At 38.1% G+C, this 19,470-nt stretch overlaps 1 protein-coding gene across 1 annotated transcript in view; it reads right to left on the bottom strand.

Annotated features, from left to right (window-relative positions):
* The window catches only part of WASF1 (WAS protein family, member 1), a 31,273-nt gene extending 20,136 nt beyond the window's left edge, over positions 1–11,137 (bottom strand). Inside the window, exon 1 of the mRNA XM_009326431.1 lies at positions 10,983–11,137. Within this exon, the coding sequence (XP_009324706.1) occupies positions 10,983–11,115 (133 nt within the window). The 5' untranslated portion in view covers positions 11,116–11,137. The remainder of the gene's footprint in view (positions 1–10,982) is intronic.
* Positions 11,138–19,470: the final 8,333 nt, after the last annotated feature.

Consider the following 19,470-nt stretch of genomic DNA (forward strand, 5'->3'; position numbering starts at 1 on the left):
GTCCAGCCTTCCTGGACCCCTTTGCCCTTCAGGACTGCCTCCCAAGGGACTCTGTCAACCAGGCTCCTAAACAGGCCAAAGTCTGCCCTCTGCAAGTCCAAGGTAGCAGCTCTGCTGACCCCGCTCCTTACTTCTCTGAGAATCGAAAACTCTCTCATTTTGTGATCGCTATGCCCAAGACAGCCTCCAACCATCACATCACTCACAAGTCCTTCTCTGTTCACAAACAACCGGTCCAGCGGGGTGCCCTCCCTAGTTGGCTCCCTCACCAGCTGTGTCAGGAAGTTATCCTCCACACACTCCAGCAGCCTCCTAGACTGTTTCCTCTCTGCTGAATTGTATTTCCAGCAGACATCTGGTAAGTTGAAGTCCCCCACAAGAACAAGGGCCAGTGATTGTTGAGACTTCTCCCAGCTGCTTACAGAATATTTTGCCTGCCTCTTCATCCTGGTTGGGTGGTCTATAACAGACTCCCACCATGATATCTGCCTTGTTGGCCTTCCCCCTGATTCCTACCCACAAACACTCAACCCTATTGTCACCATCATTAAGCTCTAGACAATCAAAACAGTCCCTAACATACAGGGCTACCCTACCACCGCTCCTTCCTTGCCTATCCCGTCTGAAGAGTTTATAGCCATCCATTGCAGCACTCCAGTTGTGTGAGTCATCCCACCATCTTTCCATGATGGCAACTATAGCATAGTTTTCCTGCTGCACAGTGGCTTCCAGCTCCTCCTGTTTGTTGCCCATGCTGCGTGCATTGGCATAGATGCACTTCAGTTGGGCTATTGATCCTGCCACCTTTTTGGGGGAGAAGCCCTAATTCCTACGTGACCATTCGGAGGTGCTTCCATGGTTTCTAACACATCAACCACCCTTGTGTCTTTGCCACTGCATGGATCTCCATCCCCCACCTCCACTGAGATGGTAGACCAAAGGACCTCGCTAGCACACCGTCCCTTCATTAGTAACAATATGTAAATCTCCTTAATATACACTGAAAGGTGGCAAGCACAACAGTAAGGTTCAAAATTTTTTTCATGGAACATCTTGAGAGCTACAGGCTTGTAAGCCTGATATCCAGACAAATTAGTATAAATCATTATGAAGAACTGAATTAGCAGACACCTGGATGACTCGTTAGAGAAGAGGCAACATAGCTTTTGTAAAGTGAAATCTCTGAAGGGTTTATAAGCACACAGATGGAGAGCTATGGTCTAGTTAGATTTCCAAGAGAGTTCTGCAAGTCCTTAATCAAAGCTTTTTAGGAAAACTTAACAAACGGGACATAAAAAAGAAACAACATGGCATGGATAAGTAATTCCTCAAAAGGTACAAAACAGAGGATAGGAGTAAATCACTGGTCTTCACAGTTCAGAAAGGTGAGTTTTCATAGGTTTCTGTACTGGGACCTATGCTATTCCAGATATCCGTAAATTACCTGAAAAAAATGAGATTAAAGTTTGCCAGCGACACTAAGTCATGGAAAAGAAACACACTGAGCATTAGTAAATACACAGAAACCCCAGCTGGTTGAAGAGGTTTCCACGCTGGAAAAAGCTGGAGGCTGGGAGATTAGTAGGAGTATTGTACATGCTTGCCTTGCTCTCATTCTTGGAGCAGCTTCTATTAGCCACAGTGAGAAGCAGATCAAAGGTGCAGCCATTCTTTAAGTACCTTTGTCTTTAAGTACCAGTCCACAGTAAGATAGAGATGGAAAGTTAGTAAAGTCTACTTAGCTGGCAACTCACCTACCATAAGACTTATATAGTCTTATGGAGCAAGATTACTAAACTTTCAACGTACATTTACTACAAATTTAATGTATTTCAGATAATATATTCAGATATATTATTCATTTTAATTAGACAACTCACGTAATATTCAGACACATGCAAATTAAAATTAAAATTCAGTGTCTAATCTCATGTAAGGAATAAAACTTAAATTGCAGGGCTCTAAAATCCAACAACTCCCCTTTTATAGGTGTATCTTAAGGCTACAGTTTGGTTTATCTATATAATTTCATCAGGCTTACAATTCATCCACCTCATTAAGGAGCTCCAATTGCAAATAATCTGTCTCAAAAATCTTTTCATTATGTTGCATACAGCCACAAACATATTGCAAGGAATAATTTGCCTATGCTTATGAACACTAATCCTCAAATAGGAAATACATTAAAAACAACCTGTCACGTTTGAAGTGGTATGCCAACCATAATGTCTCTACCTACACGCCTGTTGGCAGTCTCTTTATTAGCTTGAAGTACATTTAACTAAATGCTTTTTCAAGCAAAGCAAAATGTTTGCTTTTAGTGAAATGTACAACTTCCCTTCAAAAGAATACTATGTGTGAATGTATATATGTATACAACATTTATAATCCAGTATTTGTTTATGTTGCCATCTCTGTGTGTATTCCATATAAATATATGTTCCATCTCAAATGGATTACAAAAAATATGATTATAGGTGATAACACTGAACAAAGTGTCACAAAGACTCAAATAGACAAAAAAATCATATGAGAAAAAAATACATCAGTAAACAAACCTGATCTCATTCCACTTAATTTACAGGTAATATGTTAGAAGAGTAAGGAATCAAAATTAATTCCATTATATAGAATGAATATTCCGAAGTATTATTAACGCTTCAGAAAATTTACATCATTATGGGACTGCTTGATGAAAAACTCTACTCGTTTCATGCAGTACAAGAAAGAGAATGACAGATGACTATGACAAAATAATAACACTTTAGCATCTTGGTCACAACTGGATACATAATACCAGATCAGAAAGACGAGCGATCTTGTTTGCCTGTTAAATTAAATGACAATATAGACTTCTGCAAATATATTATTTTAACATCTGTGAAAAGATTATTTTACTGTATTTGCAAAGCTTGCTTAATTGACCAGAAATATACCAAAATTTGTCATTTTCAAAAGGCAAGTCCTATTCCCTCCAATATCACTAGCTGTTCTTCTCAGTCCATCATACTGGCATTTATTTTTATTAACAGAGTACAAGTGTTTTTCATTTAAATAAAACGATACATTATTATTTATTTTTAATTAAGGAATGTATTATTCACCACCTCATTCTTTTCACAACTTTTTTCTTCTTGTCTCAGAGGGCTCTAGTCACAATTAACCCTCCAGTAAGAAAGGGATACAGGAATGCAGCTCCCTCTGGTGTCAGTCCATGTCCTTTTTTGTGACAGCCAAATAAAATGTCTTGGAAGCGACGCGTAGTCCTTTCTCCCCCCCGAGAACGTGAGTGTGTTTTGATAGCCTTTTTTGAGCAATTATTTTCCTGACATTTAAAACAGACCTATGAGCTGAAAATAGAATACTTGCTAGTAGCCACTAGCTGAAAATAGAATTAAAAAAATACTGCTTACTACCTTCCTAATTTTTTTTTCAATTTAGATGACCAAAACACGTATCATCCACTCCTGTTCATTACCATGGCAGTAAGTATACAATGGCTTATAAAATCTGAAAAAGCAACTGATCAGTTTTACAATTCTCCTCTTTCACCATTTGTTTCTCTTAATTCGTTTTATCTCCCAGTTTTCTCCCATAATTTCTTAAACATTTGTCCAGCATTGGCTTCTGTGCACAAATGAATAATTTCTAACTATCCAATACACTAATATGAAGGGACAAGGCAAAAGAAATGTTGTTTTTGCCTTGTTCTGGGGGACTGGGTATGTATCAGATGAACTGAAGTCAACTACAATCACAACATAAGGTTCTGAACCTTATTTCAGGCTAATTAAACAAAGCGTGGCAAAGAGATGTCTTGTAAGTCTTATAAATTTTGTTGTACAAGTTCCTAGAACCACACTAACACACTGCAGGATCAGGGCATAAATTAGCAGTCCCCTCAAAACTCCAGTCCTTAAATTCACCTGAACTACGGCATTCTTTACGCTGTATCTGTTAGCAAACCTTAAGGAAAGGGTATTTAAATTAATCATTTTACAACACTAGATCAGATTTAGTTACAGGCTCTCAGACAAGGATTGGGACACAAGTCCTGAAGCAGGACTTGTGGAAGAAGCCATTTCTTTACTACCCTTTTGCGTTTTTAAAGAAAGAGAGTTCCAAACCCTTCAACTGCATCTGAACCTGAAAGAGCACCCCGCAGATAGGTTATGGCATCAGCAGCCTCTAGGAACCATGGTCTAAATTTTAAGTAGCTATCTGTATAAATAAATTGAGCACCTAAAGTGCTCAATGCCATAGAACAGCATCATTTTTGGAAATTCAAGAGGATGACTGGTAAATCTCAGGCCAATGCAAGACGCATCAAGCAGGACAATCAAAATGAGACAATTGTTCAATGTTGCCAAAAGTATTAATCTTAATTAATTCAGTCTTAACTAATCTGTCAAACTTCTGGAGCTCGGGGGGGGGGGGGGGGGGGAAGAGAGGGGGGGTTTAACATGTACACAAACAAAATCTAATCCAACATACTTATCATTGGAATTAAATTATAAAAATACTTAATATATTAAACATGTCATGGCATTATTAAATGCAATGTATAATGAGGTGTTATATAATTTCATATTATTGTTATTTTAATATTAAAATAGTAAATACATTGATATATTGAAATATACAAATCTCAAAATGTTATTACAGTTTAAAAATACAGGTTTGGCAATTTGATTTTTTAGAAAGAAGTAGAAATTGATAAAATATCAGAAAGAATAAGCTAAGAATTCAGTCTGTTACCCACCTATATGCTATCATTCCTTGATTTCTATTATTTCAATCCCATTCACACACTAAACAATATTTTTGCCCAGTATATTTTCTGAAAAATAAAAGCATAGAACAAAAGCAACTGTAAAACCTGTCTCATGTCCTACTGCACAATCCCTTCCCAATATACTTACACTATGCAAAATTACATTATTCGCTACTGAATAGTTGCCTCCTACACAATATAGTGCATATATTAGAAAATATTCTTTTAGGAAAATTAGTTACCACATAAGCCGCTAACAATATATACCCAGGGTCCCTTTATAAAGCAAAACAAGAAAGTTATTCTAAGTCTATTAATACATTTTTCCTCCTCCATTAATTCTGACACATAATTTAACATATCCATTGCCTGTTGATTCAGCTTCAGATCTTCACTACATTAGTTTTATTTAATTGAGCGTTTTAGCAAAAATCAAGGTATATCTGAGTTTCACTTAAAACCCTAGGCTTGTTTCTCATCAGGATCATTTCAGTCTCACAGCTCAGTGGCTAGGAGACGGACTAAAAGCTAGGAGACTGAACTCTCTCCCAGGCTTGGAGATAAGAACCTTGGTAGATCCTTGAGAACTTTACTGCCTATGGCTGAGCAAGCTCTGAAAAATGACGTACTAAATATAGTTCAGTGATGCTAATTAGGAACCTACCATTATGAAGGTGTAAGGGCAGTCCACAAGGACTGGATTTAAGGATTGTAACAGGAATATCAGAGTACTGAAGAGACAACTTGGTTCCTTTATCCAGCAAAATTGAACCAGGCATTTATCAGACAACCTGACCAGGGTATCTAAAGTATCAAATAAACTGTTAAAGGCCATCTCTGGAGCAGGTCTGACGCTTCTTGTTGACATCCAAGAAGAAAAAGTCAGCTTTCAAAAATCTCCAGTCATGGAGGTCTGAGATATCATTTCTTATCTCCCACTGAGAACACCATCATCAAGTAAACTGGCTGAGATTATCCATTAGGTATTCAGAAATCTGTGAGAGAGACTGCTGAGAGCTGAACCTGATGTTGAAGGCACCAGTCCTAAAGATCATTTCACAGGGAAGTCTTGCTCTTCCTTTCCTTTTTTAATATCACCTGAATTCACTGCTCTATGTAGGCAAGGAATTAATGACAGGTAGGACTTTTTTCTGCTAACACATAGTTGTTTTCAATGAGAAATTACTGACCATTTGTTCATCCCCTCATTATCATTCGAGGTGGACACGAAACAGCATCACATTGCCAATATTGCCACTGCTGGGGAGATAACATTAAGAAATTAGACAGAAGTCTTTGAGAGGATGGGGGTCTCTGAAAAGCTAAGTAAGCCTTTAGTTTTCAAGTCCATCAGTTCCCTTACCCCATGTGCATAAGAACACTTTCTCTAGTGTTCCCTGGCAATCATAGTAATAACAAAGAAAGAGGGGTGACTAATGAAGAAAATTCACAGAGAATACTGAATATGCTTGTGAGCACAGTGAGAAGGAGGATTCCCAGGGCAGGACCTGCCGCAGGGATGCTGCTGGTTCCGGAATACTGACTGAAGCTCTAGCTGCAGATCTGCAGAGACCTACCTCTGATCATGCAACATGCGGGGGCCTCACCATGTGCTGAAGATGTTGTCCAGAGAGTATGAAGAGAGAGAGGCTGGTCTTTGAGCTGAAGAGGCCTCGTTCTAAAGATTAGTTGCAGTCCAGACACCTTGCTGGTAGGTATTTCTGGAGAAATATTTCCCACTTACTGAATGTTAACACCTTAAGCCATGGCAAACTGAAGGATTCCCGAGGTGAGAAAACGTCTCTCACAAGATGAGCAGTGTTTAAAACGCTCTAGGGGATGGCATGGTAAGCAAAAAATAAGGAAGAAAAGTTAAAAGTGTCTGAGAGGGGAAAAAAAGGGGGTAGAAATAATATCCTCAAAAGTCAGGGTTTCACTCCTGAAAACTAACAAATAAGGGGTGAGGAAAAGAAATAACTAACTAGGAGAATGTGGCAAAAATAGGAAATAGTACAAAGAAAAGACAGAAAGAGGGGAAAGGCTACTGAAGGTTCAATGTTAATTGAAAATTGTTTTCACTAACATAAAAGGTGCTCCAGCTTAGCAAACAGAGTTATGCAGCATTCTCTTTCTTCATACAGAGGTAGAAGAAAAAAAGGGAAATGACATCTTGCTATCACTGAATAAGAGTTCTGGTCTGAATGCCTGCAATATAAATATTCATTGAAGGAACATACTCAAAAGGAGAAATGTTCTCCTCCCCAGATGGAGGTGTCAGAAACCAGGGCCAAGAACAAACCCCATCAGTTAGGTTTCTTATGTGGTACTGAGATTCTGTGTACAGGGAACAGCTGAATAAAAGGAAAAACAAGATTGGTCAATAGCTGTGAACAAAATGAGGAGGTTACATGCACACAAGAGAACTATTTATCCAACAATGGCACAGCTGCACAGTGCTATCAGTTACATTTCATGTATGCTGGAATGCTATAGCCTGACATACATGAACATGTATCAACTCAGGCCGTACTGGAGTACTAATGTATCTGCAATATTGCTGAAAAAAATAGGTAAGCACTTCTCCAAAGCAGATACAGTCAGAAAGCAAGAAATACAGGGAAGAATGGCTAGGAAACTAAACCAGCTGTTGCTGTTGTCCAGAGAGTTTCTGTTGCCACAGTGCTGAGAAAAGCTGTCAGAAGACAGATCCTTTTATGAAGTTAGAGAAGACTGGGAATAGACAGGGGGGGAAAAATTACTTACTGGCAATTTTGTATGTTGTATCAAGACAGACTGATGTGTTTTCATGCTCCAGGGAGAAAGGCAAGGACTATCACTCAAAGCAGAAATAAATATTTCGTCCTTTCATCTCTACTTCTTTTAAAGGTCAGAAAATTTCTCAAACTGAACAACTAAAAGCAACACATCAAATAAACTATGAAAGGATTGAGAATTGGTATAGAGACACATAGCAGCTATTGCTGACATACTGATGTAAAGCGCTTTTCATTTTATATTAAAACACAGGAAAACAGAATTCCTGTAATTTAATAGGTATTATTTCTGCAGGCGTGTCCTACTTACACATAGCACCCAAGATCACAGAAACATAGTCCTGTTCAGGTTGAAAAGGCCTCCTCCAGAGGTCATCTAGTCAAACACCATACTCAAAGCAGATCCAATTAGATCCAGTTGCTTGACTGACCCAGTCGAGTTATTAGTATCTCCAAGAATGGAGATCTAACGACATACATGACAAAACTCTACACTTAGCTTTTCTAAAGAATGTTTATTGGTATCATTTAAAGTACTGGACGCTCTAATTCCATCACAGCGCTTTTTGTCCATATCATATCAGAAGAAAGATTAAGAATGGTTGGTCTTGAGAGTCATAATGGCAGGAGATTAATCCTCTATTTGAGGGCTGGTAACTGAAAAATCTTAGAGGCAGAAATTACTAAGTGCTAATCAGGTCAAAGACCATTCATTTAAATTTGCATAACTTTACTGTCAAAAGCAAAACCAGCTTTAGTTTAAAGGAAATGAAACACTACCAGAAGACTCAGTTTCCACTCCCAGAGTGAAGCCTCGTTTTGTCTACAACTTCAAGGCTGATTTTAAAACATACACATTATCCACAGAAAACAAAAAGGGAAGGACTGCAGAGAAGCTGGTTGCCAGGGGACTGCTGTGAAACCATGCCTGCTGGCTGTGACTCACAGGCAACTACTAAAATTTATCTGCATGTCAGCAGGCCTCGCTGTACACCGGTAACAGTGACACACCAAGTGAAGACTGGTTATTTGGGTTTAAGCACATGAGAGACAAAACTCCTATGCCAGAACTCCCAAATATTTTTGAATTTGCATTGCTACTAGCACAAAGAGGCAGAAAAGCTAAAAGAATTCTGGAACAAAATACTTTCACAGGTACTCATACCTTTGTAACATGATCTCCATTTTTATAGAGCAATCCTTAATATTGCTGAGAAATAAGGATTATTTTGCAAAACATGTTCTACGTAATTGTAGGAAAAAATGTTTTTTTGTTAAAAACATACACAGTATAAACCAAAAACTTAGTTTGGTATAAACAGTTGGTATAAACACTGCCTGTAGAAAACCCACAAACACCATGATGCTATTTGGAAGGAAGAACAAAAGATTGAAGTAACAGGTCCTGCTCATCAGTGTTTAACTTACCTATAAAAAATTCTGAACGACCTATTCTAGGCTTGCTGTTGCAGACTAAACTAGTGCATTTTCCCTCCTCCTTTACCTTCCTTATCATTTCCAACACCACGTGCCTTTTTGACCACTAGTGAGCCACAAGTTCATGACAGAAACTCCTCTCAAGTGAAAACAGCTAGTTTAGGGCTCATTCCTATGTATGCACGCTTCACATAGAACCACATTCTTTTTACAGAAAAGGACTTTACATAATTACAGTTACGTTCCCTTGAAAGTGTCTCCCTAACTGTGCTATACATTAGGCAAACCATATAACAAATGTGGGAGCATTCAATGGATATTCTTCAATACTTTTTTCCTCCCTTAACCGAGTTCTTTCTGTTCTGGTATTGCTTCATCCCGACCTCTTCCTGAGCAGCTGTATACACAATGTCAGGCATAAGCTCTGTATACCAAGAAAACATAGCAAAGGCAGCTGAATCTTAATAGGTAAGCACTGAGACCATGATGTTGAGTTAGAAGTTGGTGTTCTTTAAAATTGAAAAACCAAGTGATTTGGTTTTGTTTTTGTTTTTTTTTTTTTTTAAGGTCAAATGAAACTTCCATATGAAAATATCAAATGTAAATTTGGTATGCCACCTACGAAAGGAAATTCCCCTACATGAAGTATATAATCAAATAAGAATTTTTAAAACAAGCAAACTAAAATAAATGAATACAATATTAGTAAGAGTGACTTGGAAGGGGAGGCTAGTACACGAGTGGCTAATCTGAGAAGGGCTTTTGGCAGAATGAAGCAAGACCACAGATGGTGATCATATGGAATCATAGAATCATTAAGGTTGGAAGAGACCTCTAAGATCATCGAGTCCAACTGTCAACCCAACACCACCATGGCCACTAAACCATGTCCCTAAGTGCCACATCTACACGTCTTTTAAATACTTCCAGGGATGGGGACTCAACCACTTCATATGAATTATTAGGCATATCCTAACCTGATACGCCCTTGGTTCACTGAAAAGAATTTAAATAGTTAAGCTATTTTCCTTGCTGTTGCAGCAGCTATACTAATAATGTTCATACTTATGCGCTGTAAGCATTCCTGTCACAACTGCATAATACAGTGTCCTCAATTAGTCTTCAACCTAATAGCACCTTAACAGCTTTGAAATGCTGCCAAAACAGAGTCACCATACAGTATACCATCAAACCAATAACTAAATCAATCTAATTAACAAATTAGGCTCCATCACCTATGACCCTAAGATACTGACAGAGCTGAAAGGCTTTTCACATTGTAGATGGATACACATGCACATTTTAATATTTAATGTGTTGGTAGTCTTACTAATGTTCTAGTGGTTAAATAGCACCTGTAGTAGTGGAAATTGAAAATGCTGGTTCATCTGACAACTTTTTAAAGTTGCTTGTTTTTTCTTTAAATAAAAAACAACCCAGAAACCAGCCTTTTCAGAAAAACTCCTTCAGAGTTCTAGAGCTTGAGAAGTATTCACTCCCCTCAAAAGCACCAAGGGAAAAACTGTTGACAGAAGAGAGAAGAAGGAAGAAAAATCTTTAGCTGTTTGAAATACTATGCAATAATTAAATTTCGGGGTTTATTATTTTAAAAGGCAACTACTTTTTTTCCTGAATGACCACAACATGACCAAGGGTTTAAGTTAAGAGAATTAAGCAACAAGTGATATATTCCTCATTATGTCATATTCTCTACCCAAGAATTGCTCCAAGGTTAGCAATTATTGACTTCATTAACTACCAGATACTTTTTTCTGCCATGTTCCACTGGTAACAGAAATATAAGGCTGAATGGTTTTAAGACGTGCTGCTGGAAAAATCCCTAGCTTTCTTTCACAGAAGTCCATGCTAGTCACTAGCCACAAAAGGAGTGCATTCAAGGCTCAGAGAATTTGAAAAGGTGTTCCTACTTCAACCACAAAAACTATGACTGTAAAATGTATTAGTTCTAAATACAGCTATTACGACAAAGTACTTACTTAGGCTACTCAGTTGTCTGATTATATTTGCCAAGGAGATATTGGTGACGCATTCCAATTCATTCTTGATACCTCGGGGCAGAGCTGTGTGGCACAGGTGCCTGGGGTCTATGTTTCTTTTTACCAGCGGCATTCTGAAATGTGTCAGAGGACCAGCAAACCTGTAAAGAAAGGAGACAAAATACTGTTGTAAGTTTAATAATATTTTAAATTCAGATTATGTCTAAAGTTAAATTGACTAATCCTAACAAGATAAAAATACCTCTGTAGTACTGATGGAATTCATTGCTCTGAGTACATAAAACTTTTCTTCTTTGCCCAATGAAAGACTATTTCATTCTCTCTCTTTAAACCTTTACCTGACTCAGATGCCAGTGAAGTGACAAATATTTTTTTTACAATTCATGTTTTTTTCTTGCCCCACTGAAAAAAAGGACAGGAAAATCTTTGCAGTACAAAAACATTAAAGAATGATTTCCTTCTCGATGGACTACTTCCTTATTCAGGCCAGGCAAAGTCCAGCAACAAATCCCCTTTATTATGAGGTCAAAGTCAAACTAGTTGCCTATTCCACCTGAAAGGTAGATATGATCCATTCACTATGTAATGTCATGTTACTAGCAGAAGTCACCCTTCTAGTCTAAACATCACTTCTAAATCATACCTAATCAAGGTAAGAAGAGGTTTCCCTTCCACCTACACTGCTACTGGCAATAAATTCAGCTAAGAATGCATCTTCCAAATACAAAAGTCTCCTCAGTAAACTTGCAGTGCAAAGTCCTCCACGACTCAGAAATCCTACCCCTCCACACCTTTCCAAATCCACATATGTTAAATTAATCAAGAGTCTTTACTAGTTCTGCAGACATCGTAAGAATTCTCTCAGGCGGTGAATCCCAGGCTTGTAATTTTCTACACCCATGGCACTGACTGGAAGGAGTTTCCCAAGGGGCAAGTTATGCCTCTCATCTTATTAGTGCTGCTTATTAAGATCTGTCTACTAAAACTTTTCTTCATGAAAAAAGGATTCCCTAAAATTCTGTAATTTTTCCATCATCTGTCATGTAAAACTCTGAATGACCAATGCAAAACTCCCATTTGATACGCAGAGAATGGATACGCTTGGTATTGGTATAACTTAGTCTCCCTCCCCATTGCAGAAGAGATTACACTTTCTCCAGAGAGCAAGGCAGAGAAGTTTTCCACAACGCAACCTGCAGTCCTAGTTCCTCAACTGGATAGCCTGCCACAGCTTCATCCATCCTCTGCTTCGAAGCTTTATCCTAAAATGTTCCCAGGATGCAGGTAGGGCTTCGTGTTGCACCAGAGAATGCATCTTCCCTACAGTATATATTTAGCCACTGTTATCTTCTCTTGGTCGAAACAGAGAGATTTTTTGGATAACACAAGGCCATGGTGGTAGAGCTGAAATTTTGCTGACCTAGAATGGCATAGAGAACTAAAAGAGTCAAAGACAACTGTAATGAAGTATTTTCCCCTTGCAGACTAGTTATATTTCTCCTTGCCACTTTTCCTGGGAGTATATTCTTTCACTGAAGCCAGGGCTCATAGCTGAGGGACCCAGGCAGGATCCTTAAGTCTACCTGAGAAACACCTCTGTGTTTCCAGGATTTGATTAGACTTCATTCACTGCATTTTAACACCATGTCTACTGCCCTTATTTTCTTGAGAGAACAATCAAAAATATTTTATGCTTTTGAGGGATAAAAACCAATGAAAATAATTCTTCTAGTCACTGGCTTAAGGGAAAGATTATACAGTTCTCAAAATTGTGTAATTTAGTTTCTCAATATTAACAGTAAAAATTATGAAAGCATGCATGGGGCAGGGGTAAATTACAAGAACAGATTTTTATTTTTATTTTCTAGGAATATCCCAAATCTTTCTAGCCCCTAAATAACTAAGTACTAAAAAGCTAGCTGCTACATACAAGCTAAATGAAATAGAAAGTGCAAATCTGAACACTGTCTCAGATAGAAGCAATAAGGAAGTGTTTATAGTTAAAGTGAGACTTTATACCTGCTGGTACAAGACACAGGTATAGCATGAAGCAACGGAGATCAAACGGGCCCCACCAGCAAAGCTTCTGCTGTCTTAGGAGCGCACAACCCCTCTCCCCCCAGTGACAAGACCCTGAAGAAACCCTTAACTACAGGTTCGTTATTGCGGTTTCCCAACAGAAAATAAAGGAACCATTCTGTCACTGTAAAAGAAACACAACAAATGACATGTGAGCAATGTTCTACAGAAGCAATTAAATATTAATTCCAGAGTTAAGCCCTTTCTTGATTACTGCTTTAATGATACTGTTGTATAAACAGCACGGCAGGCAAGTCTTTTTAAAAGAGGTCCAAACAAGTATGTAAAGAAATGTTTTCACAGAAAAAGTAAAAATCTACATATAAAAGAAACTGAAATAGTCCTTATTTCTATCTATCTAATATAGATCTGGGTTATAAAGGTTAAAAACATCTGTAAATAACAACCATAAAAGCAGTTGATGGCTAGTGCACTTTTTCTTTTGTTTTATCTTACATAATCAAGGTGTTAGTAAGTGATGATATTGCTCTCCCTCCTTGATTTTATATCATTCATGAAAAAACTCGCCCAATTTATAGCATGTATAGATCGTAAAGCTTCAGATGCTTATGACAGATTCTTTAGAAAACTGTGTAATAGCAATTAAAAAAAAAACAACCCAAAAAAGTTCTTAAGAGTAATTCCAGCCAACTACTAGCTAGATTTTAAGTAACAGCGTTTGAGTGTGTACTGCTCTTTACCGGTCTCATTTGTCTCTAGGAGAGAACATGTAACAAAATAGCTGAAAAGGCGCAGTATTGGCCCAAACATTTTCTCCAACAGGCATAAAAAGATGCTGCACAAGCAAAGATTAAGCCTGAATTCCCTGGACCTCAAAATGTACAACTCTGAACCTGAATAAAAGTCTATTTAAGACAACAGAATTTTTCCTGCATTGGCCTCTCTAGAATTTGCAGAAAATCTACTCTTTGACCTTTTTTTCTCCCCCAAAACCCACAAATACCATTTGCTAATGTCTGAATAACACAGTTGTGGCTGTCCTATCCAAAGATACCGTATAATAAGAAAAGGTAGCAGAGGGAACAGTAAGTATGGTAAAAGGTATAGTTTTAAAAGAAGAATAAACTTGGAAAGAAACGACAGAAGATATAACTGACACCTGCCAAATTACACATCATGTTTGAAAACTATGCAAAGCCTGAACAGAGAGTATTTCCCTGTTTCCCACAGAAACAAGAACAAGGAGGCAACGAAGGAAAATATCACTCAAACATGCTTAAAACAAAGGAAAAGGCATTTCACACAATGTTTAATAAATTGTGGAACTCATTGCCACAGGATGCTGTATACAACAAAAATACCTGCCGGTAATTTGTCCACCACGGACCACATATTCTTTGCAGTTTGTTACAACCACTGGAAGATCTTGATGATTCCTCCCCAATCGTATTTAGCGATCCCAGCACGGGGAGCCCTTGCTCATGAAACGGGTGTGCAACAGCAAACCGAACTTTACTGTACCCAAACAATTTCTTCACTCCTGTAAAAGATGTCTTTCCTAATGCAGTTCTTATCAAGAAAGCTGAAAAGTTTTGAAATTACTGTATTTATTATGCAGCTTTAGAGCTGTGAAAGAGAAAAAAACAAAAAAGGCGTTGTTACAATCTAATATATCCTTTAGGTTAAAAGCAAAAAAAATACACCCCACCCCACCGCCCGCTCCCTAACCATACATTACCCAAGCCACTCGGGCAGCAAAGGAAAAATTCATTCCTAGATCTTAAAATCCTGTTACCATGTTGCTCCCAAGCAAGCCCTTGAAACTGTTCATAACCCCAACCAGGCAGAAGAGAGAAGCAGCTTGTCAGTGCATAAGAGGATCCCTAGGCTGAAAGGTTACATGACACCTCCTCAGAGGCTTACAGCTCTCCTGTCACACAGGTCTCGGAGCTCTCCCTCCCCTCAGCCCCACTGCTCCTCAGCTCAAAACTCAGGGGAAGGGAAGGCAATCCTCAAACACAAGTATCTCCTCATCCCTACTATCCCATACAAATCTCTGAGGCAATTCTTAAGAAACGGCACTAGTTTACACCGAGTTAACTGGAAGTGCTTTACTCCATAGTGATCTTAAACTGAAACTCCTCTTTACAAAGAGACACTGATCTCTTTCGCAGAGCCACTATTGAAAACTCTTCTCCCTCACTTCCTATGCATCCTTTGAAGCACTCTGAATCCACTTGAGAAGCCAACTCTAATCTTCTTCACAAATCCCTCCGCTACTTCAGTTGCACAATTGCTGGCACAACCTCATCCCCCCCACACATACAGTGAGTATGGGTACAGAATACGAATACGTGTACATACTGAGTATCTAATGTTTTTAATCAACCTCTCATGCTTCGATACATGATTTTTTAGGAATTAGGTAAAATGCTCCAGTTGCTTTTTCAATTAATTCCTATTACTTAAAGAACTGCAGAACAACGGCACAAATAAAAGTTAATGATTATCTTTTTAGAAGAACAGCCTTAATGAGATTTGACTGCACTTCTTTGCAAAAGGCAAGTTGTTTAGCGTGCTGCACAGCCCTCTTCAGCTGTTAGGGGCCTTACCGGCGTCACTCTTCTACCTCTGCCTCGTACTACCTCTGCCTCGTACTTCTCAAACGCTGCTGGCAGCAGCTGAGAAACCTGCTGTCGGGGCACCTGCCCCCGTGCCCACACCGCAGCCCCCGCAGCAGCGGCGCCGCTCCCACGGCTCCGACCGGGATGGTTTCACCCTGCTGCTGATGCCAAGAGAAGGCCCTGGGCAGCACCGGTGCAGGAAACAGCTATCATTCTCCCTTCAACATGCTCCTGTAGAAATATCTCAGAAGTGCAAGATGTGTGGAGAAATGTTACATTACTAGAAACTTGTGAAAAATTTGAAATGTCAGTTGTCACAGTAATGTTCATGTTTTCTAGCAAATACAGTAAGACAAGTAGGAATGTCTTACTGTAGCACAACATGAAGGTGGGGAAAACTAACTAACCTGCCCAATAGTTTAACTGGTAATTAAACTATACTTCAGTTTTCCTTTCAGAAGACTAATATAATACCACAAATCATGTCTTGTCTTTTTAATGAAAGTTTACTTCTGATTAGATTACATTTTGTCCTTACTAAACCTGACATTATTTTCTTAGCATTAATGAAAGACATTCATTCATCTATAATTTTTATATAATATACCAATAATGCAGCACTGAATGCCCTTGCTTTCATGGGGTTAAATTTAATTCCAACCACTTCTATAGCCTATCTTTATGCCTTAATATTACCATACTTCTTGCAATTTTCCTTTAACAATGTGCAACAGCAATGCCTTTCATATGCTTCATTTAATTGATCACGTTCTAGCTGCTGGCAGAACAGACCACAGTTTGAAACCCAACAATCACTTTAACACTTCCCCCACCCACTCTTAGAAACAGAAATAGAATATACAATAGTTTTTATATTTGCTTATATAATCATGTACTAACTGCACCTACACTATACAGACTTCGGGACAGAATGAAAGTAGCTAATAAAAATCCTCAACTGTATTAATGAATCTGGTAAAATCAGAATTGTATCAGTTAACAAAACAAGCTTGTTCTCTTGTCAAGTTTTCTTTTAATTATACTACGAGACATCATGTTATACTAGTTGCAGAAAATCCAAAGATGGAGATTTTATAATACACACCTCTACTATGAAAAGGCAAGTGTGCAAAGACTTCATACAGATTGTTTCTCTGCAGCTCCCACTGCAAGATCAACATCCAGGTAAAAGCTTGAGAAAAAACAGACACCAGCAGTATGGTGTCCTTCAACAAAGTAGGCCACTACCACCTACTGCTGAGTCAACATAACAATTTTAAAACTCTAAAGGCAATTAACATCCCTTAGAAGATACATCTTGGAACTGACAAGATGACAACTGACATCTTAAATTGACAATTCAACAGAAAACTGTTAAATTACAGTTTTGCAATCCTTTCTGTTATGAACCATGTCACAGAACGAAAGATCTTCTCCTTGGAACACTTCCCTCAAATCTCAGTCTTCTGCAGCTTGCTCTCAAAATTTTTTCTAACTGCAGATGACTAGGAAAAGATGACCTTATTGTAACTAAAAAAGTGTCAAAGAAAATAAATGCAAAGTGATGTTGACATCACTGCTGTTTAAGAATGAGTGTAAAATGAATTGTTTACATCTTAATACTTCCTGTACTACATTGTCTATTGAAAAAAGTTGTTACACGTTTGGTCAATGTAACAAGCAATGACTACACAGGGTACATAAAGGAAGCTGATAATTTCTTTTTTTTTTATTAAGCCACAGAGTCATTAATAAAATATTTCTTATTTTATTTGTAGTCACAAATATAAGAAATACTATTCCTGAAGTAATACCAACAACAGTCTCTCAAACATTCTCTTAATATTCTGTTGCTGAACTGAAGATAAGAGTATGCAGGGATGGATTAATATGTCAATGGGCCACTGAAGTCTCTATCTCAGTAATGTTGTATAGGAAAGTATTTGATTTGCAAGATGGTAATGAACAGATTTCTAACTCATAAAATTATTAAATGTATTTAAAAATGCCTTTGTAATTTTTATTCTGTATTTAATATTGACTGGCTTCTGTATTGTTTTAATTGTCTGTGACAATTATTATTTTCTTCCTATAGAACTATCTCAGTACATCTGTCATGTCAGATAAGCAGAAAACAGACAACGCAGTCACAAAAATGGGTAGGACTTGAGTTCTACTAAATCTCTAAGGCATAATTACAGACAGTGCTAAAAAATTACTTTTCGGCCACTACCATCCAGCCAATTTTCTCCCAGATGTGTATCATAAGTCTACAATCTCTCCCCCGTGCATGCATGCACACCTGCACACACACAGAGGCACACTCACCTTCAAAGCACATGGAAAAGCATTTGAGAATTATGGCTTTGATTATAGATACAAACCACAGCTACATCTACTTCCTTGGCCAAAATGTCTAAGTTGCACCTTATTATTAAACAAATTAAAAAAGCGGCAGTAATTTTTTACGCTGGAAAAAACCAAGTTCATCTTTTCAGCTCTCTATTAGTTGTGACTATCATGAAACAGTATAATAAAAATGAAGGCAATTTTGAAAAGTTATAGGTGAGAAGAAATGGAGTGATTAATCATTTGTATGCTGACTTTTAAGAGCTTTATCTATGATAAATTAGTTTTTTCCAAAAAATCTGAAATAGTTACTGTCACTGAGATAACTCCAGCGATGGCAGCAACAGCAGAAGTCCCAGCATAGATAACACTGCAAAATACGACCCCCTAGTAACAGCACAGTAGCACTGCTAATGCAGCAAGCACAACTTCATTAATAGAAACAGCAGCAGTATTTCAGGGGAGAAAGCTGATATACCAATTCATAACTGCAGGGGCTACCTCAAGTTTTAGAGGAGGCAACAGCATATTTTCAGTGAGACACTGCAATCTGGGTCAAGACAACGAGCTATGTGTAACAAAATACAGCATCACAGCATGCAGCAACCACTTTCTACTGAGTGAGTCCAGCCCTCAGGGCTTCCATACCACTTCCAATTTTGTTGGGGAAGATCTTTAGAGCTTGACTCCAGCTACAACCTGTTGTATGGGTTTGGGCTTCCTCAGGGTCCTTACACACCTGTCTGAAATTCCTCCCACCTGTGTTTTGTTTGCGCTGTCACTGGGCCCTCCTGTCCCAGTACGCAGATGACAGGCTGTCACCATCATTTATACAGTCCTCTCCTCCCCTCAAGCCCTAATGAAAGATTTCACTCTGATCATGTGTACAGAGCAAAAACCTAAGGTATCCTAAGTACAAGAAGAGAGTATTCAGCTCAATATTGCTTTCTTTTTCCCAATACAGGTGCAAAATACAATAGGGTTGAATAAACAGCATGCGGATTTTGCAAATCTCATCCTTTTTGTTAAGCAGAATTCCTATTAATTAAGTGGAATTCAAGCACAAACAATTCAGAGCACAGCAGCTTACAAACTGTGGCTTTTTTAGATAGTTTCTTTCTACAAGGCTAAGCTCAGCTTGATTTCACTTAACTTTTTCCTTTGTCTTCACTTCTGATTTTGTGGAATATACACAAGTACCTACTGATTTGTCAATTTGTTAAGCATTGATTCTTTTAACCGTGTTGCTTCCTTTGTTTTCCCCCACTACCGACAGCTTCTATCTTACTACAGTGTCTTTTAAATTTAAGTTGTTTATATCAAATTTAACAAATCAGCAGCAAAAGCAAAAAAAAATCTGGCCACCATAAGTGCAGTTATTTGATGTGTCTTGCTAATAACTATAAAAACATTTCTGTTCATCTTAATAAAGAAACTATTTAAATCAAATTGCT

Source organism: Pygoscelis adeliae, unplaced genomic scaffold, assembly GCF_000699105.1.
Source record: "Pygoscelis adeliae isolate BGI_AS28 unplaced genomic scaffold, ASM69910v1 Scaffold206, whole genome shotgun sequence".
In the NCBI taxonomy this organism is placed as follows: Eukaryota; Metazoa; Chordata; class Aves; order Sphenisciformes; family Spheniscidae; genus Pygoscelis; species Pygoscelis adeliae.